The 25,863-nt window shown below is 49.4% G+C and overlaps 8 protein-coding genes and 2 non-coding genes across 11 annotated transcripts; 4 read left to right on the top strand and 6 right to left on the bottom strand.

Annotated features, from left to right (window-relative positions):
• Positions 1 to 77: 77 nt before the first annotated feature.
• Positions 78 to 4,210, bottom strand: FOIG_04939 (potassium/sodium efflux P-type ATPase, fungal-type). 2 transcript variants are annotated; one of them, XM_031203272.1, is made up of 3 exons: positions 3,248 to 4,210; positions 1,081 to 2,971; positions 78 to 1,031 (listed from the first exon to the last, which is right to left on the bottom strand). In XM_031203272.1, the coding sequence occupies exons 1-3, from the start codon at positions 3,664 to 3,666 to the stop codon at positions 267 to 269; spliced, it is 3,075 nt and encodes a 1,024-aa protein (XP_031066851.1). In that variant the 5' UTR covers positions 3,667 to 4,210; the 3' UTR covers positions 78 to 266. The 2 variants fall into 2 exon arrangements, with proteins under 2 accessions (XP_031066851.1, XP_031066852.1); XM_031203273.1 differs by having other exon boundaries at positions 1,081 to 4,210.
• Positions 4,211 to 5,528: 1,318 nt separating this feature from the next.
• FOIG_04940 (uncharacterized protein) lies at positions 5,529 to 5,734 on the top strand. Its single transcript, XM_031203274.1, has one exon. The coding sequence runs from the start codon at positions 5,532 to 5,534 to the stop codon at positions 5,691 to 5,693; it is 162 nt and encodes a 53-aa protein (XP_031066853.1). The 5' UTR covers positions 5,529 to 5,531; the 3' UTR covers positions 5,694 to 5,734.
• Positions 5,735 to 6,310: 576 nt separating this feature from the next.
• On the bottom strand, positions 6,311 to 8,331 carry FOIG_04941 (uncharacterized protein). The gene is made up of 4 exons (XM_031203275.1): positions 8,169 to 8,331; positions 7,335 to 8,118; positions 7,021 to 7,287; positions 6,311 to 6,965 (listed from the first exon to the last, which is right to left on the bottom strand). The coding sequence occupies exons 1-4, from the start codon at positions 8,202 to 8,204 to the stop codon at positions 6,706 to 6,708; spliced, it is 1,347 nt and encodes a 448-aa protein (XP_031066854.1). The 5' UTR covers positions 8,205 to 8,331; the 3' UTR covers positions 6,311 to 6,705.
• A 138-nt stretch (positions 8,332 to 8,469) lies between these two features.
• Positions 8,470 to 9,879, bottom strand: FOIG_04942 (uncharacterized protein; the record flags this gene model as incomplete). The annotated part of the gene is made up of 2 exons (XM_031203276.1): positions 8,470 to 9,596; positions 9,644 to 9,879. The coding sequence occupies 2 exons, from the start codon at positions 9,877 to 9,879 to the stop codon at positions 8,483 to 8,485; spliced, it is 1,350 nt and encodes a 449-aa protein (XP_031066855.1). The 3' UTR covers positions 8,470 to 8,482.
• A 1,522-nt stretch (positions 9,880 to 11,401) lies between these two features.
• On the top strand, positions 11,402 to 14,814 carry FOIG_04943 (uncharacterized protein). Its single transcript, XM_031203277.1, has 2 exons — positions 11,402 to 13,012; positions 13,168 to 14,814. The coding sequence occupies exons 1-2, from the start codon at positions 12,945 to 12,947 to the stop codon at positions 14,225 to 14,227; spliced, it is 1,128 nt and encodes a 375-aa protein (XP_031066856.1). The 5' UTR covers positions 11,402 to 12,944; the 3' UTR covers positions 14,228 to 14,814.
• Positions 12,089 to 16,137, bottom strand: FOIG_04944 (uncharacterized protein). Its single transcript, XM_031203278.1, has 2 exons — positions 15,817 to 16,137; positions 12,089 to 15,767 (listed from the first exon to the last, which is right to left on the bottom strand). The coding sequence occupies exons 1-2, from the start codon at positions 15,872 to 15,874 to the stop codon at positions 15,319 to 15,321; spliced, it is 507 nt and encodes a 168-aa protein (XP_031066857.1). The 5' UTR covers positions 15,875 to 16,137; the 3' UTR covers positions 12,089 to 15,318.
• Positions 15,079 to 15,178, bottom strand: FOIG_04945. The gene has a single exon. It is a non-coding gene; the product is annotated as a tRNA-Leu (tRNA).
• A 528-nt stretch (positions 16,138 to 16,665) lies between the features above and the next one.
• On the top strand, positions 16,666 to 16,759 carry FOIG_04946. Its single transcript has one exon. It is a non-coding gene; the product is annotated as a tRNA-Ala (tRNA).
• A 505-nt stretch (positions 16,760 to 17,264) lies between these two features.
• On the top strand, positions 17,265 to 21,367 carry FOIG_04947 (adenosinetriphosphatase). Its single transcript, XM_031203279.1, has one exon. It carries the CDS (start codon positions 17,462 to 17,464, stop codon positions 21,053 to 21,055), a length of 3,594 nt encoding a protein of 1,197 aa, XP_031066858.1. The 5' UTR covers positions 17,265 to 17,461; the 3' UTR covers positions 21,056 to 21,367.
• Positions 21,325 to 25,819, bottom strand: FOIG_04948 (uncharacterized protein). Its single transcript, XM_031203280.1, has 2 exons — positions 23,550 to 25,819; positions 21,325 to 23,500 (listed from the first exon to the last, which is right to left on the bottom strand). The coding sequence occupies exons 1-2, from the start codon at positions 24,090 to 24,092 to the stop codon at positions 22,052 to 22,054; spliced, it is 1,992 nt and encodes a 663-aa protein (XP_031066859.1). The 5' UTR covers positions 24,093 to 25,819; the 3' UTR covers positions 21,325 to 22,051.
• Between the last annotated feature and the right edge of the window lie 44 nt (positions 25,820 to 25,863).

The following is a 25,863-nucleotide window of genomic DNA, read 5'->3' on the forward strand; positions in this document are numbered from 1 at the left end:
CGCCGGCTGTGCAGAGATTCCGGGGCTCTTACGAAAAGTTTTCAATCAATCAAATAGACAGTTTTAATCACATAGCGTTGCATAGGGAATTCTTCGACAGGAAATGTATTGACTAGAGGATAATAGCAATAAGTATAATACCAAAACAATCTGATAACCGTGCAAATATCCTAAAACCTGTCCCCCATACCTCACGACTACCTTCCCGCACTACGACTGCCATCACACCTTTTGTCTCACCGATTTCAATGGTTCATCTCCTGAGCTTAGACTTGAGCCTGGCCCTGGGTGACTGGGTGCGAGTCAAGACCCAGCTTGAACCGTCTCTTGCAAGCCTTCCACATCTCAATGAGGCCGATATATACAACAACACAGCCAGCGACGACACCCCACTCCCATGAAAGACCTTTGTGCTTGAACACCTCGGTGTTGAGGTAAGGAATATACACGATAGGGAAGATCATTACAAAGCCAGCAACAACGGACCAGAAGAGGAACTTGTTGTGGTAGATGGTCTTGAACACAGAGAAGGGTCCAGTGGCACGCTCGTCCATGTTGAAGAGACTGCGATGGAAGTGCTTCACCTCCCATGCTGTGACGAGCAACAGGAAAGCCAAGGTGGAGAAGGTCGTGGCACGAGCGCGGTAAACAAGATCACAGGCATCATGTCCGCTCTCGTTGCAGCCTTCCGCCATTAGGTAGTAACCTTGGCCAGATGAAGCATAGTTGACAAGCATGAAAGCACACAGGCAGAGGGAGCCTGAGCAGAGTCCATAGACAAGCTGATCGCGAACGAGGTCAAGGGTAAACACACCGCTGCGCAAGCTGCGGGGAGGTCGGCGAAGGATATCAGGAGAGGCTTCCTCGAGACCAAGGCCCAGAGCTAGAGGCGATGAGGTAACCAGGTTGGCCCAAAGAATTTCCAAGGGGGACAAGGGGAAGACGGCGTTTCCATGCTCATCCTTGAAGGCAAGACCAATAAGAAGGAGAATGACTTGTGCCAAATTGGATGTCAGAAGATGTAGAAGGAACTGTACCAGTCAGCAATTATGTCAACAAGCAAGGAGAGTAACAACATACCTTCTGAATATTGTCAGCAAGTCGTCGACCTTCCTGGATACCGGTAACGATCGAGGCAAAGTTGTCATCAGTGAGAACCATGTCCGCCGCCTCTTTGGCGACGTCGCTACCACGGTCTCCCATGGCAATACCGACATCAGCTTGCTTGAGTGCAGGCGAATCGTTGACGCCATCACCAGTCATGATGCAGAATGCCTTGCGGCGATGGAGGGCTTCGATCATGCGAACCTTGGTCAGAGGGCTACAGCGAGCGAGAACCACGGGGAGTTCGTCCAGGCAGTCAATCTCAGCATCGCTAAGGGCGCCAAAGTCGGCAGCTGCCATGACGGTGTTGGACTTGATGGGGATGTTCTTGTTGAGAATACCGACCTCGTAAGCAATGGCTGTGGCAGTCTTGATGTGGTCACCAGTAACCATGTGAACAGTAACACCGGCGGCGCGGCATTGTTCAACAGCGCCAGCAGTCTCAGGGCGAGGGGGGTCATAGAGACCAGCAAGACCGACAAACTGAAGCTCACTCTCAACCTTGGAACGATCATGGCAATCCTGAACGTCGCCATTCATAGGCTTGGTTGCGATACAGAGCACTCGCAAACCTTGGCTGGCGAGTTCTTCAGCTTTAGCTAGGATTTCTTTCTTGAACTCTTCAGTCTCAGTGAGCTTGGTGAGGAGGACCTCCACAGCGCCCTTTGTATAGACGTGTCGAGTCTTTTCGACCTCATTACCGTAGACAACGCTCATGAGCTTGCAGGAAGAATCGAAAGGATGTTCGGCCACCAGGGTGTCACCCCCGGAAACACTACGGCCAAATCTCATGGCGAAAACCTTCAGAGCAATCTCAGTAGGTTCACCAACGGCCTTCCACTCAGCATCCTCGGAAGTGATGATGCTGCTAGAGTCCGTCTCAGGCTCTTTCTTGCCGTCACTGACTGTGGCGTTGTTGCAGAGAGTAAGAACCTTGAGGAAAGTGTTCAGGTAGCTTCCAGCCAAGTCAGCAGACCACTTGACAGTTCCGCTGTAGGGGTCGTAGGGGTTGGCTGTGCCCTCAACAGTTCCGGCGAGATCGCCACGGAGCCAAACCTTTCGGGTAATCATTCGTCCTTGAGTCAGGGTACCAGTCTTGTCCGAGCAGATGTTGGTAACACCGCCAACGGCTTCAAGGGATGGCATCTGACGAACGATGACATTACCGCGAACCATTGCCTTAGTGGCAACGGCCATTGTAACTGTCAAAACGGCAAGGAGAGACTCGGGGATAACTGCCACACCGACGCAGATACCGTAGAGAAGAACTTCATCGGTGATTTTCCACAGACTGGCGGAAAAGACGATGATGACAAGGAGAATGGCGAAGGCAAAAAGCAACAGGGCGAACTTGCTGAGGGTGACCTGGAGAGGGGTTCCCTCGAGGCCAAGAATTCTGCGACAGAACTGGTAGAACTTCCAAACTGCGCGACCGACGGGAGTCCTTTCGGTGTCGTCGTTCTTATTCTTGCGCAGGAGTTCGGCGATTTGGCCGACCTCTGTTTCCATACCAGTAGCAATGACAATACCGGTGGCTCGACCTCTAGTGACAGAGCTTCCGGAATAGGCCAGGTTAACACGATCACCCATGGGCATATCGGGGTCAGTGAATACGGCATCTGGCTTCTTGCTAATGGCGATAGATTCGCCAGTGAGAAGTGCCTCGTCGGTAGAGACGTTGATACCTTGAACCAGGCGCAGATCGGCAGGAACAACATCGCCAGTTGCGAGAGAGACTATGTCTCCCTTGACGAGGGTTTCGGCCTTGACAGTTTCACTCTGACCATCTCGGATGACCTTGCATTTAGGAGTGGACAGAGCATAGAGCGACTGAATGGTCTGCTCAGCGCGGTAGTCCTGGATCAATCTAGCGGGTATAATGTTAGCATGGAGTGGAGATTAATGAGTACGGCTAGATGTGATTCGGACTGTCAGCTTCAGGGTATGGCACAGGATTCGGCCTCAGTGCTTGGGGCTTCTGGCCTTACGCATGGCAAAATCACAGGCTTCACCGTATGGCAGCAGGAACAAGGAACAGGAACGAGAAGGTGTAGCAAAGTGCAACAACGATGTGGGGAGTTGTAGCAGCAGCAAGCGACAGCTCCAGCAGATTGGCTGGGCGAGTGACGCAGCAAAGACATACCCGACAACGATGTTGAGGACAATGACGGCGGCCACGACGCCACCCTCAATATAGTCCGAGATAGCAAAGGACAGAGCGGTCACGGCGATGAGGACGACAGTCAGGGCATTGGCAATCTGCTGTATGAAGATCTCGTACAGAGAGATACCCTTGGCGCCTTTGATAGAATTAGGGCCGTCCCGCGCAAGGCGGGCAGCAGCCTCTTCGCTACTCAAACCATCGTCGACGTCGGACTTGAGGTCTCTAGCGACGCGATGAGCGGAGAGCGTATGGGGAAGAATCGGCTTCTCTATGGCTAGTAGGTCTGGGGGTTCCGCTATAGGAGGCTGGTCGTCCTGACCGGTTGCGACGGTCGAGGAGTCCGACGTGGAAGTGGCGTGAATTGCACCATTCGCGGATTTGGATTCGGTTTCTCCCATCGAATGGGTGTTGGTATAAGCGAAAGCTGGAGGGGAGCTGAGCAAGGATGTTTTTGTTGTGAAGGCAGGCCGGACAAGATCAGCCGGGGGTTTTCTGAGTAGACTTGAAAAGAGAGTTGAAGTAATATGTAGGGAAGAGATCGCGTGAAGCACGATATCTGGGTAGAGAAGAAAAGAAAAGTCGTGGAAAGAAGTTGAGAGGGTGGCAGCTTTTATCTACAATCCGAGGTAGGAGGGAACCAGGAAGGACCGGACAGATGCCGGCAACAACGAGGTTAGAAGCGAGGCTCTGTAGGAAGTTCGTCTACGTGGGAGACGGGTACCTATCCCAAACCTGTCAAGCACCTCACTCTCTCCCATCCCTAGAGACTCGGATCCGATCCAATCCAGTCCAATAGAGGAAAGGAAAGGAAGTGAATAACACGGGAGTGTGAGCTTCCCACTTACACACTCACGCACCCATGCATGTGCTGCCCCGCAGTCTAACACACACTGTGCTTCGTCGGCGCATGGTACTACCAGGTACTAAGATCCATTGTCAGAGCATTCAGAGAGACGATAGTATCGTTTCCAACTATTAAGTTGAAAACTGTCAACGAGATTCGGTCAGATTTTGTTGCGACAAGATCAAACGCTTCAAACAGCCATTCACTGCAATGCCAATTGAAGCATTATCCAACAAGCTTCATCCATCTTATCCAAGAGGATCGTCGAGATTAGGTTTGGTGGAACCAGAACGGCCTCTTTGGCGCCATTGAAGCAAAAGACTTGCTCGAGACACGTTGTTCTTCCACACCAACGAAGACGGATAATGTACTCCCAAGTACTCCTCTTGGCGTGCAGTATCGCGTGGGATACAGACGAATCAAAGCTTATCCTGCCAAGGTCACGAGGGGTTGCAGGGGATCCAACACCTACGATGGTACGCCCGTCGGTCGGATCAGCAATTGCTTTCCTTGGACAGTTGTTTCTCTTTTCTTTTGTTTGAATCATCATCTGCGAGTAGCCGACGGTCTAATATCCATCGTTCTTGTAGAAAGTTGTGCGACTTGGATAAATGTCAGCGTTTGAAGGATAACGCTCTGAGGAAGAGAGTCGCAAACGCCATCTCAAGCTTCACGTCCATTGGACAACACCTCGGACAGCAGAACACAATACGACACAAGCTACAGTCTCAATGGCAACGCAAACATCATCTGCCTGAATCAATCAATCTCCATCCATTACTGTGCTAGAATCACCCACAATCACTGTCCATTAGCGTCTGTCGTCAGCAGGCGATAACTTATCCGCCTCGACATCAAGTTAACAATATCCACATGATGAGGTTAGCCGATGTACCAATCAGTCATTCAGCGACCAATCACACTTCACCTTTTATCCTCGCCTCGTCTAATTGTCACCACTTCTCTTCTTAATGAGAGAATGCTTGTTTGAACTTGGCATGGCTTGGGCTTGGCATACGACGATATTTAACCAATATTGTGTTGCTTTTGCTTCGCCTTGGCCAAGACAATTCTCCTCTTAATCACCTGCTACGACGAGCCAAGTTTGGTTTTGCTTGGCAACGATGGTGATGAATGTCACTACTTTTGCGGTCTTCTTTTTATGGAAACCTGCATCGTTGCATTGTGTTGCTCGTTATGCTTGTTTTGTCCTCCAATGACCACATTGAGCCTTCATTCATTCACCCTGGCACCCAATTACGGCCAAGACCATCTGGGGAACGGCCTTGTTTTGGCGGCTCTTGCTCCAGAATTACGCTAAGATTTAAGCTTAACAATTGGGTTGCAAGCCTGGCCAGGGATCTTCTCTCAAAACCGCCTGAAACGACCCCAACCCTCTTGATTTTTGTACTAGGAAACATGACGGTGCTACTCTACAGAGGTTCAGAGGTTCCTGGTTCTGCTACAGGCTCTGACTTCATCGACTATGTTCAACCGTCATTGCGCGAATCAGGTATCCTGAACAACAAGGGCACTACACAGCCACGTAACCTTGCTACTAGTGGATACAGGTCTTTTTGATCTACAGCCAAGGAATTATTTCACTGTGTGAATGTTACAAGCAAGTGCCGCTCACTCGGCGCCGTCTTTTGGACTCCGGACTGGCCGTGCACCGGGATGCAAGCCACGGCCACCGACGGCAGAGACGGAGAGCGAACGGCTCAGACATTACAGCACGATAGTTACGTTTGGTCGACTACTCCGTATGGGATCAGCATTGGCCAATGGCACTTTTAGACAATGATAACCCTAGCGCTTGAATAAAGTTGAACGGGGTAAGTCTGGGGAACAAGCTTAAACCAAGCTTCGATGAGGGTCCAGACATCGAACTTCCCCGGATATCAACTTCCAAAGACCCTGTACAGCTTCTGAAAACAACTCGCTCGCCGAAGCTGACTGCTCGTATCTCCGGTTCTCAACGACAAGCTAGTCCTGCGTCTTGGAAATCATGCCACTACGATGTTAAATGAAGATAGAATCTCCCTGTTTCTCCATACAGCGTCTCATCCACCTTCTTGGCTTTGCGCAAGGCTCCAGTCATCATCATAAACGATGCGGGGTATGGGGTATTCGCATGGGCGTTAATACCATGGATGCAGCAAAACGTCTACGAGAAAGGTAAGATGAGTGCAAGAGTTCGGGATATTTAGGGTTCTCTGATGACTTCTATGTTGCGATGAGACAAGACTTGCCAAACTAGGAGATACCGGATACTGGCTTGCACGGGAGGCACAACTTCGGATACAAGTAATACGGATACAGTGTAGGTCTTGTCCGAAAATTAATCCACGCCAGCAGGGACGGTTGTGTCTCTAAGAAAGGGAACATCGGTTTGAAGCCCTCCTGGACAAACTCGAACTTCAGATTCACGGTCTATGTAATCAGTCTCAACCCTGACGGCAAACACAATTTGGCTAAAAGCTTTGCTCCAGCATTGATTATCGACCCTACTCCGTACGGGCCAAAACATGTCCTTATCCGTAGACCAGGTCTAGTACTATCTCTCACTCCTTGCCAAGACGCAGAAACTCCCTTATCCGAGGAGATTAATAAACGGCTCCGGCCACTTCCCCCACACAAGCGGCTGGTCACCCAACCGTCCGCTCACCGGCGAAAGCAACTTGATCTTACGACGTTCCTCATCCACATCCGACACGTACAAGAAGCCCATGACACTTGCAGCACGGACCGTATCGGGCGACTCCTTCGGTGTTGCGTGCATAATGGCAAACGTCCAGTGCTGCATCGGCGTTGAGGGGTCTTCTCGGGTGACACCCTGGCTGTGGGAATGTTCTAGCATACTGAGTCAGTAAAACTGGTAGTAAATGGCTTGGCAAGGGTTATGTACCGTCGGAGGTGTGATACACAATCACGCTGTCGAAATCGACTTGTTGAATCAGGGGGCTGAGAGTGCGCTTGGAGTCGCCGAAGAAATACTCCTTGATAGCCGCTTCTCTTACGTGCTGTAAGAAGGCCTCGTCTCGAATGACGACACCGTCGGACTTGTCGATGGGAACAATGCTGATGGGTTCTCCCAGACTTGTTCGCTCGTTTCTGAATCGTTTAGATAGCTCGGAGGTGATACTTGTTGAGCCAATCACAATGATAACATTAACTGGTTACGTTAGTTTATCTTCTTTCAGCACTGGGAGTACGACGTACCGGAAAATTCATCGACGATGTGTGCGACAAGCTCATACCCATCTTTGCTCTGTTCAGGAAGACCCATTCCATCGATAATGACACCTGAGCTCTTGACGTCCTCATCCTCGCTCAAGCGTGCACTTACGCTTCCGGCAAGTTTACTCATGAGTTCGCGATAAAAGTCGGGGTCTTCATCGGGTGATGCCAGTCCGTAGTAAAACACCAGAGGGAGCTTCACGGGCACACTGCTTGGGCCACTGGTAGGCGTGCTGCCCCAACCGTCCACGGCCTCAATGTCCATGACAGTCGCAAGAACACTCGCACTCAGTGTTCCCGGCAGACTGAGCAGTCCTTCTTTAGGATTCGCATTCACCACTAGAGGTTGGTAGCCTTGTCTTGTCGCATAACTCGTCAACGTCCTCGCAACCGTCGTCTTTCCCACATCTGCCGGTCCAACGATCAACACCCTCGGCCCCTCTCTCCCCTCTCTCGCCGCCTTTTGCCGCATATCATTAAGCTGTCCATGAAGATTCACATGCACATTTGCCGGGTTATCAGTCGGATTCGCATATTCCGCCACGGAGTCAACATCGCATCGGCCATCGATCTCGAGCTCGCACCCGTGCCACGTTAGAATCTTGGACTTGACGCCCGCAAAGGTGTAGGCGTTTTTAGGACCTAGTTCGACGCCGTCTTTCTCAGCTGTGCCGGAGAGAAGCTTGACGATTACGGGGGAGGAGGCTTGGAAGCGCCATTCGCAGGCTGGTCGGAGGGTGATGACGCGGGTGGTCGAGGCGGTGGGCTGTAATAAATGTCAGTAAGGGCTAATTAATAGTGGTTATAGAGATTTACCTGTGTGGGAATCTGGCCCAGGCCTGGGATTGACATTGTCGCTACATCGACTTTGACGGAAGAGAAATGTCGTCGCGATCAAAGGTGTCTGTGCGTGGGGCTCTTGGAAGCTTTCCAGAAGCTCGATGCAAGGATGAGATAAAGTTGGGGCAGCAAGTTACGTGACATAAATATCGGTGTAGAAAAGCAATGGTCAGTGTGGATCAATTCTGTCGACTAATCTCATAAGAATGAGCTACGTGCTACTACCATTCGAAACTACCCTGTAGCTATCATTTCAACTTTTAACCATTTGACCAACTTTCAATTCCCCTTCAGTATTCATCCTCAGCAAGACCCTTCCCCTTCTGCGCATTTCTGGTCGATGGAGCAGCGCGATTATCAACTCTGGGCTCCTTGTAGTGGCGCATCAACTCCTGAGGGAGAAAGATGTAAAACGACGGGACAGTCATCTCGATAGATCTGAGAAATCGCAGTCCCGCATCCAACTCACTAATAGTTGCAACAGTCTTCAATCCCGGCATCATGTTTGCCAGAAGAGCATCGTCGAAGAAAAGAGTGATCGTATCCTCCTCGACAGGCCACTCCCCAGCCCATGGGTTCTCCCAGTCATCTTGAATGAAGCCCTGTTTGAAGACAGCTTTACCAACAGGGACATGGTTCGCTGCCTTGTCGCCGATGACAAGAGAGTTGAATCGCTTGACAATATCCTCTTCGGGGCGGATGATTTCAACCAGCTCAAGAGTGCAGGTGTATTCGCTGAAGATGCTGGGTTCCTTGAGAGATAGCTTTTCGAAGAGTTCAGGCTCGTCCATGAGAGCAAAGGCCGCGAAGAAGACAGCCTTGGGATCGAAATCCTTGGGTCGCTTGAAAGTCTGGAATGACCAAGACTCTTCGGTTGATGTCTCGTAGAACATCTCTGAGCAGGCGAGGTTGAAGTGCCCGGGGAGATTAGCATTGAGCCGTCGGATCATGGGCCACTCGACACTCGCAGTCTTGCACAGCTCGAGAGCCTCCTTGACACTGTCCTCGTACTCAGGGCAGACATCGTGCTGGAGAACGTATCGAAGAAAGTTCTTAATCGTGTCGATACCCTCCTCCATTCTCTTGGGCTCAAAGGAGGTCAGATGGACGAGACTGACAGAGAAGAAGCCCGCAACGACAGCAGCAAAATCGACACTCCACTTCTCGTCATCGCCGTCGTAGAACTTCTCGCCACCTTGAGAGTTGGCCCAGATAACATCTGTCGCAGTTGCCTCTCGACGCTGGGCAGGAGTAAGTTCCTTCAGCTCTTGCTGGCTGAGACCGCCGAAGGTGTTGGGCGTGGTATCGACGCCACCGAGGAAGAGATACTCGTTGAAGTAAAGGCCGCGGTCGCCCTGGAGACGGCGTCGGGAGCGGAAACGCTGGATGCAAGATTGCATGCGCCTATAAATGTTAGCACTGGCTCTTGAAAAGATAGATACCGGTCATACTCAGCAAAAGGGAGGTCTTGAGAATAAATCTCATTCTTCTCCTCCTTGGCCTCGACGGGAGTCATAGGCGGATCGGCGAAATACTCCTCGAAACCACTTCCACGGTTCTTTGGAAGCGCTGTAGGACCACGGTTGAGGTTCTTGTTTTTTCTCTTCCGGCTCTTCCTGGCGATGCTCTGGAGGGACTCTGGCAGAGCCAAGGGCTCCTCGATCTGAGGCTTGGAGTCTTCGGCCATGATAGTTGTTGATGAAGAAGGGAAGAAGATTTGGGGATGAGGAATTCCGAGGCTTTATGTAGCCAGTAACCCTATGATTCATAGGCTAGATGAACTCACGGCGAATTCAGCCAGATATGCCTACCTAAAGATGGGACGAATCGGTTCTAAGGATCTGGCTAGCAGTGTCAAATCTTTGGCTAATAAAGGGGAACTTATGCTGGCATCAGGATCTGCAAGCGTCGTTTCTCCTGGAATCAAGATGGCTTAGAGACAGCAAAGGACACTCATAATAAGGAATGCACAAAAGAACGGACTGAAGACTTCCATCTGAAAACGTGCCAGTCTGATTGTTAGCTGTTAGCCGCTGTTTGGCTCAAACATGGGCGGATGTAAAGCAGGCGGCCAGCTACCAATCGACCGAGGCTCCAGACTGTATTGGTATTCATGATGGAGGTCAACCAAGCCCTTGAATATATATATTTATCAAGCCTGTCCCATAGTATAAGCGGTTTTGAGCTTATGGAATCACAATCTCAGAAAGCAGAATGTCATGGCCCAATGCTGCTATTTCTCTCCAGAGGATAGATAGAATTCTTGCACACAAGTAACGAAGGTTGCAAATAAGTTCTCAGGATCAAAGAACGTCAATAAGATATCGAGTTGACACAGAGTCACTCCAGGATATTTGATCCAACTAGGCTTCATGCTTGGAGGCTCAGACTCCTTTGAGTATATATTTTTTGTTAAGTGAATTTACACAAATTATAACCAATATATCATAAAGGTCGAGCACAGTCATGCAATATCCAACTCATGTGTTTGCGACAGGATTGAGCTTGGTATTTTGCGCCTAGCTTTGATGCATGGTTTTACTTCAACAACTTAGTGTACTATATGTGAATACAGTACCGACCAGACTAGCATAAAGCCTATCATCTAATCCCAGGAAATCTCTCAGGACAAAATGCCTATCACAGCTGGGCTGAAAGCAAGGCTTTCACAATACCCTAGTGCGAGCAGCACCAACCAAAACCACGCTGGTAAATACGGGCCGGCCCATCCCGGCCAAGAAAAGGGTGTCGACAACACGAGAGAGGGATTTAAGGAAAGTCATCTTGATTTGATTCGTAGGGGTTGTTATTGGCTCTGGGGTCAGTTGATAGAGGTCACCAGGCGGTTTTTGGCTAAGCTGAACGGGTGTAGCTGATAGGGTGTGATAGTGAGACGACGTGTGATGTTTGGGGTTGTACGACTTGAGTGTTTGTGTAGTAATGTTTTTTTGGTGTTTCAATTGATGTGTAAAGAGTCCGATTGAGCTCGAACTGCATAGTGTATGGTGTTGAGATAGTAGCTCAACTCGAGTATCAGTTGAGGCGCTGAGGCTTCATCTACGTGCATGCATGCATGGATGTTAGGCTAGAGACATATTTTCTCTTCCGTTCCGCGTTTGTCTCGGCCTCAGGCTCGTTAATCCGATGCATCTACGAATCAGTAGCATAGTAACCAAGAAATGACGAATCTCGTGTCATTCTTAGCAAACCTCGTTTGAGTCAGATCGCAGTTTACAGCAAGATCGCCGCTCATGTCCCAAACGCCAGCAAAGCAAACACGCAGCACATGAACAAATCCGTGATCCAGAAACCCTGTGCTCTTTGCATATCGCAAACCCCAGGTTGGGTCTGATGATAGACTATGTATCTCGTTGCGACGTGTAACCAGCAAATCGTTGGACAGTGAGACAAAAAGCCATGCCAATTCTTGGAAATGACCGAAGATGCAAATACAGAGAGAGTATGCCCAGCGCCAATGGAATTGGACCCCTGTTCTTGTTGGCTGTGGCTCAGCGAGGCAGAGCGCCTGACAGGGCTCACTTCTCGCTGTTGTTTGGTCGTTGACTCGCTGGTATTGCCGCTGAGATGAGGGGCTTGTCGACGGATCGCCTTCGTTATTCGGGGCTCGTCTCGCTATCGCTTTGAGAGGAAGTGTTTTGCGATTCACGGGCTGTACCCTGTCTGCTGGCTGTGTAATGCTAGGACTTGAGTTATTCATGAGGTTATCGTTGAGTTGCCTAGTCACTAGTTCGTTCCGCTCTGTAATTCACGGTCACCAGAAATGTTGTATAAACAGCCCGTGAAATGCCCATCTAATGACGATTTACTATCAATCTCGTACATCGCAATTCCTCCCAAGAACTCGTCTGACTGACTCTTGTCAGAGAAATATCATCGTTGGCCTCACATCATCCTCCAATTTCCCACTGGTCCGTTACATCCGCCACAAACGCTGACCAAGGCTTGGGGACTACAAAAATTACATACAAAATCGCCACTCGGATCTCTCCATTTTATTTACCTACTGCAACTCAAAGCAGCAAGTATAGCACAAGCGCCCTTGTATCTGCGGACGAAGCGGAACCATCCCCTCTGAACAAACTCGTCTCCTTGTGCCTTGACGTGTCGCACCTTGACCAAGACAGACAAGACTGGGGGTTGATCCTGTGCTGATCAGTCCTTTTTCTTCTCTCTCTCCTTGAATTCTCGCTTTCTGCGCCCCTGAATTTCTTGGAATACCTCATCGTACTTGACACTGATTTCAGGAATATCTTTTCTTTCCCTATTCATCTATATCCTATATCCTATCTATAGTGGCCATTTTTCTATCTTCTTTCCTCTCAAAAACTTGTCTCACTTGGCGCTCCACTCAAATCAAACCTACTTAAGCACTGGTCCCTAACGCTTCGCCTTGCGCTGAGCTGACCCCTCCGGACTCGACTACTACGCTACTCACCCTACCCTGCGAACTGAGCCACGCCCTCGAATCCATCGTTTGCTCCAGCCTTCAGCTTCAAAGTCCAGTCCAATTCCTTTCAACAACCGCGCATCTCTCCACAGGCTTCTTCACCGCCTCACCCCTCGACATTTCTATAACTCTCCTTCGCCAGTCGCTTCCGGACCTTGATCGCTTCTTTTATTCCAACATTGATTGCCCTTTTCCCTCTCTCTTCTTATCAAGCAAGCACCTTTTACGGCTGTTACACCGAAGACCGGCGCGAGCCCACCGCCACACTCACAATCCCACGAACTATGATGGGATCAAAACAAATGCCTGATCGCAAAGAGCTTCGCGATTACAACTACGCTGTCGCCGGCCAGTAAGTCTATTGATCCTTTTCGCATTGCATATGCGCTTCTCATCCGAGTGATTTGTTCTCCCTTGAGAGCGCCTCTGTTGCTCTGGCTTGACATATTTGCGTCACAATGCCACCCCCGCGCTTCATCTGCATCATGCTAATTTCGATGACTTAAGTGCCGGCACGCTTTGTACTCCCGATGGCGAACTATTCATCAAGCCTTGCACACAGTCCGAGATCGATTTCTACCAGTCTGCCAATCGAAGACATCCCGAGTTCGCCGATATTATGCCATTGTTTATGGGATCCCTCTTGCTTACCGATCCCACTGAGAAGACAATAGACGAGGCTGTTGCAGGTGTTATCTCCCATGCCGGAGACCTCAAGACGTCAAAAGAAGAGATTGTCGCTTCGGTTGCTGAACAGGTTGCTCATGCTACAGCGACACAACAAAAAGAAGGCGGTGCTTGGGTGCCGGCCAAGGATAACAAGATCAAGACCGATAAGGCGGTTGTGCTGGATAATGCTACCTTTGGTTTCAAGAACCCCAATATCCTCGATGTCAAGTTGGGAGTAAGACTCTGGGCCGACGATGCCCCTCAACAAAAAAAGCAGCGCTTCGACAAGATCTCGGCTGAGACGACACACGGTAGCTTGGGATTCCGGATAGCGGGAATGCGGGTCTACCGCGGGTCAGAAGATGCTTCGGAACTGGACGAGGAAAACTACAAGATCTACGATAAGGATTATGGTCGAACAACAGTCACTCAAGAAAACGTCGTTGATGAGTTCCGAAAATTCATCTTCAACAAAAACGCTGGCATTGATGAAGATCTCGGCAAGGCCGTTTGCGCAGCCTTTGTCCGAGATTTACAGAGAGTTGAGGAGATTCTCTCACGTCATGAAAGCCGAATGTACTCGTCTTCACTACTTTTCATCTTCGAGGGCGACGGCCAAGCTCTCCGAAGCGCTATTGAAGAGAACAACGCACTCATCGACGCAGAGGCAGGTATCGGCCAAGCAGCTCGAACTACCAAGAGGGTTGATAGCGGCATCGCTCTGGACGACGAAGACGAGCTAGACGAAGACTCGGACCTCGAAGCCTCCCTGCCACAAATATACTCCCTAAAACTCATTGACTTTGCCCACGCCGAATGGACCCCCGGCCAAGGACCTGACGAGAACGCCTTGACGGGTGTGAGGAGTCTTTTACGCATTTTCCAAGAGATGGCGTAAAACTTTTTACGGAAATGAAAAAGGGCAAAGACATTTGGGCACCTTTTATGATCATGACAAAAAACAACGCTTTCAAATGGGGACGGATACAAAGAAAGCATTTTGCTTAGACGGAAATGGAGAGGAGTCTCGATACCCATGTGCTAAAGGATCGAAAGGGGATCCAATGATCGAATGTAGAAAAACAGCTGCGCTGCGCTGCGGCTCGGTGCATGGCGTCCATGATGATGACAATTTAACTTTTACTTCCGCTTTGTTCTCACGTTGGGTGTTACTTTTTATGCCTGACGTCTTGTTAGATGTCTGGTCGTGGATTTGGAGTTCAAGGGGCTGGATTTAGTTGTACAATATATAAGTATAGAGGATTAGGTCATTATAGGAGGTTATAACACACACAACCTTTACTCTATTCTATTCACTCATATATGTGATACTCCCAATGGAGATGTAACGGTTAGAAGTATTCACGTACACAATGTTTTTACAGAACGAAGAATGTTTGAACAGGTCTTCATAAACCACCTTGTCCAGAAAATTTCATATACCTCGTAGAACAGCCTAGAAACAAGCCTTCAAAGCTCAAGCCTACGAAAGTAAGTCTAATTACCACAAACAAGCTGAAATGCGTCCGATATCCATACCGAATCATCATACTAGAAACGCATGAATCCAACCAAATCCGACGTTCAGTAACTCCTGATATAATTATTGTGAAGTGGAGAATACGCAGGCGCCTGTATGGAGCCGAGTTCCTCGTCGCAGCACCCATGATTCAGTAACCGATAACCCCATTGTCCCAAGACCCTCCAGCAAAAAGAACATCGAAAGAAGATGTAAAAAATGGAACTCATTGATGAGACTGGGACTCGAACCCAGGAGGATTGCTCCACCAGGAAATTGGTGTTAAGGTTAACCTTAACCTGGCGCCATAACCAACTCGGCCATCTCACCCAAGTCCTTTAGGACCCGCTTGTTGTTGTGAAAGGCCTCGCAAAATTCTAACAAGTCGCTGGAATTTCGAAGAAATGGATACGAAGCCATCTCGGTGCCGTGTTTCCGTATCGTGTAAAAGGGAACATGTGGCGGAGCGTTTAATCCTTGGACTGAATCTTGTGATCTCCAGCGACGACGTCGGCGTAGGAAGGTGGCACACCCTGGCTTTCAGAACTACCCTCGCCGTTATTTGTCACGCCATGCTGCTGAGGCGCAGGACGAGAAGAACCGCCAGCGTTCTGAGTGCCGTAGTTCATGCTGTTATTGTTGTTGCTAGCACCACCATGATGAGGTTGGGGTTGGGGCTTGGGCTGCTGGTTCTGGGGGTGGCCGTGGCTGTGCTGATGAGGGCCTGGCGGGCACTGAACGTAGACGTAGGTAACGCGGTTACCCTCACGATCATGTGGCAAGGCCTCGTACTCGTAGGGCGGCTCAGGATATTTGGCGATGATGTACCATGCATGGATAAGGCCGGGGATGTAGGCGAGACAGCAGAGAAGGATGTTGATGAGTGAGTCGGCGCTGCAGAGACCGCACTTTACCCAGACTAAATCGATGTTAGCGATGATGCGCGACAGGGAAACTGGTGGACTTACCGGGCAGTGGGGGGAAGAGAATGGCGAGGAAAGCGAGGAAGAAGTCGGCGGAACACATTGTTGTGTAGTAGAGAGCGTTCGAAACTCTTGAATGAAGGATATCAAAGAGAAAGCGATTGAGTTGGAGAATTGATGGTGTTTGTTGTTTGGTGCGAGGAAGAAAAGAGAGCGTGTGACCTGATTGATGATGACGAAGGGTTCTTGCGAGGTTCTGCGCTACGCCATGCAAGACAGAGGCCGGGTCACCTGGAGGGTGGCGTCTCTGGGGGAGGGGCTTGCGTAAGAGGGACTGTGCAGAGAGGAAGGGAGTGCGTGATTGGCTGTAGCTGAGACGTCAGTCACTGGAACCCCGCCGACAGCCACAGAATCGGGTCATCACTGAGTTTAGAGTCCTCGAGGCAGCCAAAGTCGCCTGCCTCAACAAGACTTCCTATGAAATGCAGCGATGAAGATACTGAGTTGAAGATCCACGCCTATTATTAGGCTTCCATACTCTAATTGAAGTGCCTCTGAGGGGATATTGAAACAAGAAGTGCAGCGTCTTCTTACAATATTCTGCGATATGGTTTCGCATACGTCATTCAACTTACACTGTCGACGAGACATGGATGGATTTCAGGCAGAAGCGCAAAACATCTGACGCAGGTAACGAATCGCTTATGCAAAGCTAAACTGTAAGTGTATTCAACTACTCACTGCCAGCTACCAAATACCAAGTCAAGTAGCTCGCACAGCTGATACCAGAGACTGGTTTCAACACGCTACTTCACTACGCACAGCTTCAGACAACCGTGTGCCCTCATGGTGCTGCTTCCGCTCAGCACTCTCACACAAAGTCACACATTCATCGGGCGAATGGTTTAGTGGTATAATACTCCCTTAGCATAATTCAGCCTTCTGAAAAATCTGGGAGTGGTCCAGGGTTCGATTCCCTGTTCGTCCAACCTAGGTGGTTAGAACCCACTGTTATCCACACTTTTTGGCACTTAACTTTTTATTTCTAAAGAGACATCTATCAGCCATTAAGATCACTAACTTTTCAATCGTACAGCATCGCCATAAGCACAAAGCAGGTGCTTTTTTTCTGCCTTATTGCATTTCCATGTTTTACTCCCTTTTCTGCTAAAGTTGCTTTCGCGGCCTTGGAGAGGGCGCAGTCACCAGCTCATTCTCAAGATGCCTGTGGTCTATAAGTGACCTAAAGAGAAGAATGATTTATTTATTCTTAAGTTTGCACTAAAATTCAGTAACTATCTTAGAGCAAGATAAGGTATTAAACACAGAAAGCTTTGATATGTTAGGTTTTCACGGAAACTTCCATTGGAATATAAATACCCTGGAATTCCTCTCTTTGTAAATGCGACGGAAGACCTTCTCGTCCAAAAACGCCCGCAGGGAGTTCAAGACTCAAGACCTTTAAGACCATGTACTAAAGTAAATAAAGTAATCGAAAGCTCCCCTGAGCTCATGCTTAGATTGCATAAGGTCATTACAAATTTACCTAAGTGTTTTCGTATTTGCGACTCCGAGGTTGTCTTTGAGTTGCTTGCTGACTCATCCATTTTTTATTTTCTGGGAGTATCCAGTATACCTTCCATTCATCTCAAGCTTGGGTGCAGCAGCGTCAACACAACACACCAATACGATGGACGACTTATCGAATCTTGAGCTGCTGTCCCTCGTCTCGAAGGTGTCCTCAGAGTTGAAGAATCATATGAACTTAGAGGACAAGACTGTCGCTGAATTTCTCATCGATAAACGAACCAAATGCAGCAACTTCGAGGATTTCCGCGATGATCTAGCAAAGGCTCTCCCCTCGATTCCTCTCAGTCTCATTGAGAGTATCGATCGTTTAGTGCTTGCTCTACACCCACAGTTTAAAGGTAAAAAGGCCAACCACGAAGAGCACCATTCGAGGACCCTAGAAGAGAAGGAAAAGGTCTTCAGTGGGCTCGCGTTGCCGGATAAGGAGCCTGCGCGTGACGATGGATCGGGCGCATTCGACGACACACTGGCGCTGTTAGAAGGTCTAGAGGGGAAGGCAAAAAAGGAGAAGTCCACGAGAAAACGAAGTCGAAGCCCCCGCGAGGCCGATTACAAAGAGTCAAGGAGGAGGAGGAGGTCGCGCTCGAGAGAACGACGAAAACGAGATAAATATCGATCGCGGTCACGGTCGCATGAGCGGGGCGATGAAGATTGGCGTGATGGGTACCGCGATTCGCGCAAAGATCGACGAGGGCGCCGGCGACACGACGACGATGACGACCGATTTCGCAATGCTCCAGCTCCTGAGGTTGATGATTCGCCGCAGCTGCATAAGGTCTACGAGGGACATGTTACAGGCCTCAAAGAGTTCGGTGCCTTCATCAATTTGCACAATGTAAGAGGCAGAGTCGATGGCCTCGTACACGTTTCCCGAATGTCTGCTGGACAGCGCGTCAACCACCCGTCGGATTTGGTGTCGCATGGACAAAAGGTCTGGGTCAAGGTGACAAGTCTCGATAAGGATCAGAATGGCCGTGATCGTGTGGGCTTGTCAATGAAAGATGTTGATCAGTCGACTGGGGAGGACCTAGAACCACAAGCTCGAATGACAACTGGTGCCAATATGGAAGCTTTGGGGGGTGGAGGAGGAGGTCTAAGGGACGGGTTTGCGGAACCAACCGGCATGCCTCGAGATAGCTTGGGCCCTCCACGACGACAGAAGAAGAGAATGACTTCTCCCGAAAGGTGGGAGATCAGACAATTGATCGCATCGGGAGTGGCCAAGGCTTCGGATTACCCTGACCTGGAAGAAGACTACAACGCGACTCTCCGCGGAGATGGCGAGCTTGAGCTTGAAGAGGATGTCGATATTGAGGTTCGTGAGGAGGAACCACCGTTCTTGGCCGGCCAGACCAAGCAGTCCCTTGAATTATCACCTATCCGCGTTGTCAAGGCCCCAGAAGGCTCTATGAATCGAGCAGCTATGTCTGGTACTGCCTTGGCGAAGGAACGCAAAGAACTCAAGCAACAAGAAGCCGATACAGCTGCGAAGGACGAGCCCAAAGAGAACCTATCCTCTCAATGGCAAGATCCTATGGCTGATCCCGATAAGAGGAAGTTTGCTAGCGATTTGAGGAATGCCAGGAAGAATCAGCCTTCTGAAGACGTTCCCGAATGGAAGAAGGCAGTCATTCCAAAGGGACAGTCTCTGGGCAAGCGCACCAATTTGAGTATCAAGGAACAGCGAGAGTCGCTTCCTGTATATGCATTCCGAGAGCAACTGATCAAGGCTGTTCACGAGAACCAGATCTTGATTGTAGTCGGAGAAACAGGATCAGGAAAGACGACTCAGTTAACACAATACCTCGCTGAAGCTGGCTTTGCCAATGATGGCATCATTGGCTGTACGCAACCTCGTCGTGTGGCTGCCATGTCCGTCGCCAAGCGAGTAGCGGAAGAAGTCGGCTGTAAGCTTGGTGAAGAGGTCGGATATACGATTCGATTCGAAGACTGCACTAGTCCTTCGACGAAGATCAAGTACATGACTGATGGTATGCTTCAACGTGAGATTCTGGTAGATCCCGATATGTCGCGATACTCCTGTATCATGCTTGATGAAGCTCACGAACGTACCATTGCCACTGATGTGCTGTTTGCCCTGCTAAAGAAGGCTCTCAAGCGACGCCCCGATATGAAAGTCATTGTCACTTCAGCTACTCTCGATGCAGATAAATTTTCTGCGTATTTCAACGAATGTCCCATTTTCACCATTCCAGGTCGAACGTACCCTGTCGAAATCCTCTACTCGAAGGAACCCGAGTCCGATTACCTGGACACTGCTCTTGTCACAGTCATGCAGATCCATATTACCGAGCCCAAGGGCGACATTCTTCTTTTCTTAACAGGCCAAGAAGAAATTGACACGGCATGCGAAGTCTTGTATGAGAGAATGAAAGCTTTAGGGCCTAATGTGCCAGACCTTATCATTCTTCCCGTCTATGCTTCACTTCCGACGGAAATGCAAAGTCGAATCTTCGATCCTGCACCCCCTGGCAGCCGTAAGGTTGTCATCGCCACCAATATTGCAGAGACTTCCATTACCATCGACGAGATTTACTATGTCGTTGACCCGGGCTTCGTGAAGCAGAACGCTTACGACCCCAAGTTGGGTATGGACTCTCTAGTCGTCACACCAATTTCTCAGGCCCAGGCAAACCAAAGAGCTGGACGAGCCGGACGAACTGGACCCGGAAAGTGTTTCCGTTTATATACCGAGGCAGCTTACCAGTCCGAAATGTTGCCGACTAGTATCCCCGAAATCCAACGACAGAACTTGTCCACAACAATCCTCATGCTCAAGGCAATGGGCATTAACGACTTGCTTCACTTTGACTTCATGGACCCGCCCCCTATCAACACCATGCTTACAGCACTGGAGGAGCTATATGCCCTCAGCGCCCTCGATGATGAAGGTCTACTTACTCGACTGGGGCGAAAGATGGCTGATTTCCCTATGGAACCTTCTCTTGCCAAGGTGCTTATCGCTGCCGTTGATCTAGAATGTGCAGACGAAGTCCTCAGCATCGTGTCCATGCTTAACATTCCCACTGTCTTTTACCGCCCCAAAGAGAAGCAGTCTCAAGCAGATCAAAAGAAGGCCAAGTTCCACGATCCCCACGGCGATCACCTAACCTTCCTCAACGTCTACAACTCGTGGAAGCAGAGCGGCTACTCAGCACCCTGGTGTTTCGAGAACTTCATCCAAGCGCGTTCCATGCGTCGCGCAAAGGACGTCCGCGACCAGATCGTCAAGATCATGGACCGCTACAAACACTCCATCAAGTCCTGCGGCCGCGACACCGAAAAGGTCCGCAGGGCCCTCTGCGCAGGCTTCTTCCGCAACGCAGCTCGCAAAGATCCCCAGGAAGGCTACAAGACCCTTATCGAGGGCACCCCCGTGTATCTGCACCCGAGCTCCGCGCTCTTCGGCAAGCAGGCCGAGTGGGTCATCTACCACGAGCTCATCCTCACGAGCAAGGAGTACATGCACTGCACCACGAGCATCGAGCCCAAGTGGCTCGTCGAAGCCGCCCCGACCTTCTTCAAGGTTGCGCCGACGGATAAGCTGAGCAAGAGGAAGAAGGCGGAGAGGATCCAGCCGCTGTATAATAAATTTGCTACGGAGGACGATTGGAGGTTGAGTGCGCAAAGGAAGGGCGGAAGAGGAGGTGGAGGTGGTGGTACCTGGGGTTAATGTCATTTTATATACAAATACTAGAATGGGCGTTGGGGGGGCATATTACGGTTTTGAAAAGATTGAGACTTGCATCTTGAGTGAATCGCGCTACAGGGAAAAGGGAGTGCCCAGAGAAAGGGCGGAAGAGGAGGCAATGATGGTAGATTGGGTGAACTTAATGTTATTATATGTTAGAAGTGTCAAGTCATAGCACACTACAAGACAAAGAAGGACTGGTCTAAAGTTGCGATTTCAACCCTAAATTGCAGAAAATTGGATGAATTTATGACCGTTTTGCATAGTTTGGTATACTCGTTTTATGATCTTAAGAGTATCTTAGCTAAGTTATTCTCGCTCGTCCAAGACCTCAGACCTTTGTACACCTGCTAGCAAAAAGGTCGCCCAACGTTCAAGCCCGTATGAAGTTCTCGACTTAGGTCTTATCTCTTGCAAGCACGCGAACAAACCTCCTCGACCAAGGCCACCAAACTCCAGTCCCTGACACACGGCCCGCCAAGACCAGGGACCAACAACAGAAACAATAGCGGCTGTTCCCCCTCGGTCCCGATAACTCAAACGCCATAGATCACCCACCGTCGTCGGAGATTTAGAGAGCCAACAGATCGGAAGTGCCGATTACCCCTTTATTGTGGTTGTCTTGGCGGACCGTTGGTGGAATTTCCGTCGTAGGGTTGCTGAACTTTGGCGATCAGAGGCTGCTTTTGGAGCGTGACATGGACTTCAGTGCGTTGTTTACGCTGTATGTCAATGGAGAGTATGATTCATTTAAATCCATGACGAAGTCCATGAACATATCAACTTCAGTGGCGGAGAGCTTGGTATACTGAAACAATTCATTGTAGTAATTATAGTCGTAACTTCATTCTCTTGGTCGTTAAGAGTACGTACAGGTATAAATAAGCTTCAAACATCCCCTGATACAATACAAAAAGCAAATCTCCACCCAACGCCCGCATATTATACCATCATTTCGTCTTTCCATTTATCACCTATTTAAATTGGCGACACAATCATTGCCACATACTTGACATATCCTTCAGTATCTTTGAGAGGTGTCCAGTGGCTCATCATCTTGGCTGGCTTCTTCGGTGATGTTTCCCCGCTGTCACCACTCAACGTTCTTGTCATATTGGCACGGCGAGGGATGTGGTTTGCAAGTGCAAGATCCAGCGAGACGGATTTTCCATCGCGGACAACGAGATCTCGGACTGTCGACTTGAATGCCTTGGTAACTGATGGCAGTGTAGATTGCTCAGTGAAAATGTCAAATATATCTTTGCCAATGATAGCTTCCGCCGACATGCCCAGATCAAGAGCATCGAGCATCTCTTTAGAGTAGAAAGACACACACAACTTGGGTGGATACTTCATCTCCTGATCGAGAGGCATTGCGCCCAAAGATGCTGGGTATGAAGGAACGTGCTCAAGAATCATATATCGGGCGTATGTTGTCATAAGCATTTCTGGCTGATTAGAAAATCTCCTGATAACGTTTCGTGTGCTGTAGGTCTTGTCAAGTATCGTGGGTCCAGCTGATGACCGGGGTCTATCCGAGCTGCGGCGTGGGCTCAATGGTGGCGACAGAGGAGGAGGAGGCGGTTTTTTGAACGCTTTGAAGAATCCAGACATTTTTGTTGTCTTGTATTGGTTGTTCTTGACACTCAGGGCTTCCTCAGCTTCAGGCTCGCCTTGAGATCCGTCGCTAGCCCAGCGAGAGTTGCTCCGTTCGGGTGTCTTGTCTTCTTCTGCAGCACCGTACGACAAAACTTTCAGAACATCATGAGTGTCGTGCAGCGAGGACGACACGTCGATTTGGGCGCCCATAAAGAACTTTGTTTTACCAGCGGTGTCGAGAAGAGGGCACAGGAAAAGAAGGTTCCAGAACGGCGTTCCATCTTTCCGAAAGTTGAGGAGCAATTCCGTACACTCCTCGTTGCGCCAGATTGCGGAGCGCATCTTGGCAATTCCGTCTCGGTCGGTTTGTGGCCCCTGAAGGAAGCGGCAATTGTGTGCCAAAACCTCACTTCGTGAATATCCTGTCAGTTCCTCAAACTCGTCGGAAGCAAAGACAATAGGGTTTCCGGATCGCGACGGATCACTTAGACAGAATGATCCCTTAAGGCCCGGGTAAGGGTTTGGTGGTGAGTCACCTTCTGCGTCGAGGGAGAGAGCCAGACTAGTACACTGAGATAGTTGCTGTTTGACAAAATCGGGGAAGATTTCTCTGACGATGCGTTGTTCGATATAGGTTTTAGATTCGAGAAACATGTTTTCCAGGCTGGGAATAAGTGATGTTGTGAGATGCTTGATGTTGGTGTTGAGAGCCTTGGACATAGGGGAGGGCAGATTAATTGGTGACGTTGCGGTGATGGATGTAAACGAAGTTGATATTGTCGAGAGTTGAATGACAACCTGCTCCAGGGATTGAATATAGTCGCGAATCTGCTCATGATTAGAATCTGTGAGGTGATATCATGTCTTCTCAACTTACCTTCATGAGGTAGTCAACATTCTGACCAACTCCTCGACTGGCGGCGAATCTCCATAATTGGCCACTAGCAGCATGATCGGCCATGACCATATCAAACATCTCACGTCCAACGAGATCAGGAATAGGCAACTCGCCGGAACCATCCGACTCAGTGAAAGCGATACTAGATCTTTGACTTCTGGACGATGTAACAGAGTCAATGCTCCTCAATCTCTCACCTGACCACTGCCCCAGCCCGTTGCTATACATGCCGGCACGCGGTGTGCCATCAGGGTGGTAGTCGGTATATTGTCTCAGAATGTCCTCATTGGTGTGAAGTGAAAGGCCTGAATTGCTGCGCAGGCGGTATGATGAGAATTTAGCACTCTTGGGGCGGTTTGATCTGCTACTTTTGGGTGGTGATTGAAGACCCCGCAGAGATGAGGTGACAGAATCTGAGTTGTTGTTGGAGAGCGTCGATGTTGTGGAACGACGACGCTCAAAATCGGGAAGAGATGGAATAGGAGGAGGTTCGAATGATCGAAGAGCGTTGATTGTAGGCATCTTGTCCTAATTATTATGCCCCTCCACAAAAAGAGGACGGACAAGTCGGGTTGTTGCTTTATGTCTCGGGAGTGGTGGAATGTAATGCGATTGTGCGACACAAGCGCAGTGGGTTATTATAACAGTTGCCGATTGATGTTTATAGCGCGCCAGAGTAAAGAAAGAAAGGAATTAAAATGTGAGTATTTGCGCTCTCATTTATTGAGAGGAAAAGATCAAGAGTTGTTATCGTTGAGAGTGACAGTGTAAAGCTTAGAAGATCATAGTGGGTGAGTGTTGGTGGGAGGTTGTAAGTTATCAGATTGGATTGGATGGAAGACGAGAGAAGAAAGGAAAGAAGGAAAGAATGGGACCCGAGTGCAAAGAGCAACAACAAGAAAGGCAAGAGCAGCCCAGGTAAGGCAATGACAGGCAGGACAAGACCCTCGTTCAATCGCGAGTCGCGGAGCAGGAGCAGCCCACGATCGCTTAATACCACGGTACCAGGCCCAGCTCCTTCCTCAGGTCGCAAGAGAAGGGCCTAAGACTGACTCGCTCTCAGGTCGCCATGCAATTCAGTGGATCAATCACAGGCTACGAAGGTGAGCTTGCGGGGGCGGGCCAAGTCGGGTTCGAGCAACCTTGGCCGAAAGCCACTAAAGAACCCAGTGGCTTCTGCAATGCTGGGTCCCCTTTTTAGCGCTGCAGAAATGCAGATAGCACATGTTTTCCGGAAGATATGCCCGCCCTGTGGAAAAAATACTGCGGAAGACTTCACATCAAAACTCGCTGAGGAGGTTCCGGTGTTTTATTATCCCCCCTGCGACGAGCTGAAGACTTGCATTGAGTTTTGAGTTTGCAGGGGTTCAACATGCATGCATTGATGATAAATCCATTCATCATGAGAGTCTCCTCACAGACTGACTGACTCTGAGTCTTGCCTCTCGGGCCCCGTTGACTGAGACAAACTATCGAAGCTAACAACTGAACCACCAGCGGATCGGTCCAGAGCTTGCGGTGGCTAACAAGAGGCGTCGATCCGTTTGCGGGCTGGTCACCCAAAAGAGGAAGCCTCCAAAGAAGAAGAGAGAGCAAGCTAGCGATCTACGATCCGACAACACGGACCCCATTCGTTGTCATGTCATTGTTACTCCGAGTTGAGTCAAAGAGCCAACGTTTTTTTCTCTTCTCCTTCTGGCTCTTTTCTCCGATTAAAGGAAATGCCCCGTTCAAACTCTGTTCCTTTGAGGCGTTGAAAGGTTACGTGGTCTCGGGAAATGATGACGACGAAGGTTGAGGTCGGTTTTATGCAGATGAATGCAAACACTTTGGGAGAAGTTAATCAAGGAGGATCGACAAGGATAGGCCGCCCTGCCACTAAAGAGAGAGAAAAAAACCACATGCGGTGGAGTTGCAATTGACAATTCATCTGAAACATCGAGGTTGCACTAGAGACCCTTGTTTTTGATTCCGTTCAATTAAAATAAATTAAACAGTGACACTCGCACTAATTACCCAACTCTCCATGATTATATATCATCAAATCGAACTACCATTTTTGACATTCCCCTTCGTTCAAGATAAACTTAAACAACAGAGATTACGTGACCTCTGGCCAAAAGGTTCAAGCCACATGATCGACAGGCCAAGGTGCATCCCTGCGTCAATCATCTCAACATGGTAACTTAATGACGATGAAAAGAGAACCGAGGTATGCCATTCCCATCACCATCTTTTCTCTCTCATCGTCATTCCAAATTCCTCACGAATGCAAATGCTGTCAGTCGCAGTC

This window comes from Fusarium odoratissimum (assembly GCF_000260195.1).
Source record: "Fusarium odoratissimum NRRL 54006 unplaced genomic scaffold supercont1.6, whole genome shotgun sequence".
In the NCBI taxonomy this organism is placed as follows: domain Eukaryota; kingdom Fungi; phylum Ascomycota; class Sordariomycetes; order Hypocreales; family Nectriaceae; genus Fusarium; species Fusarium odoratissimum.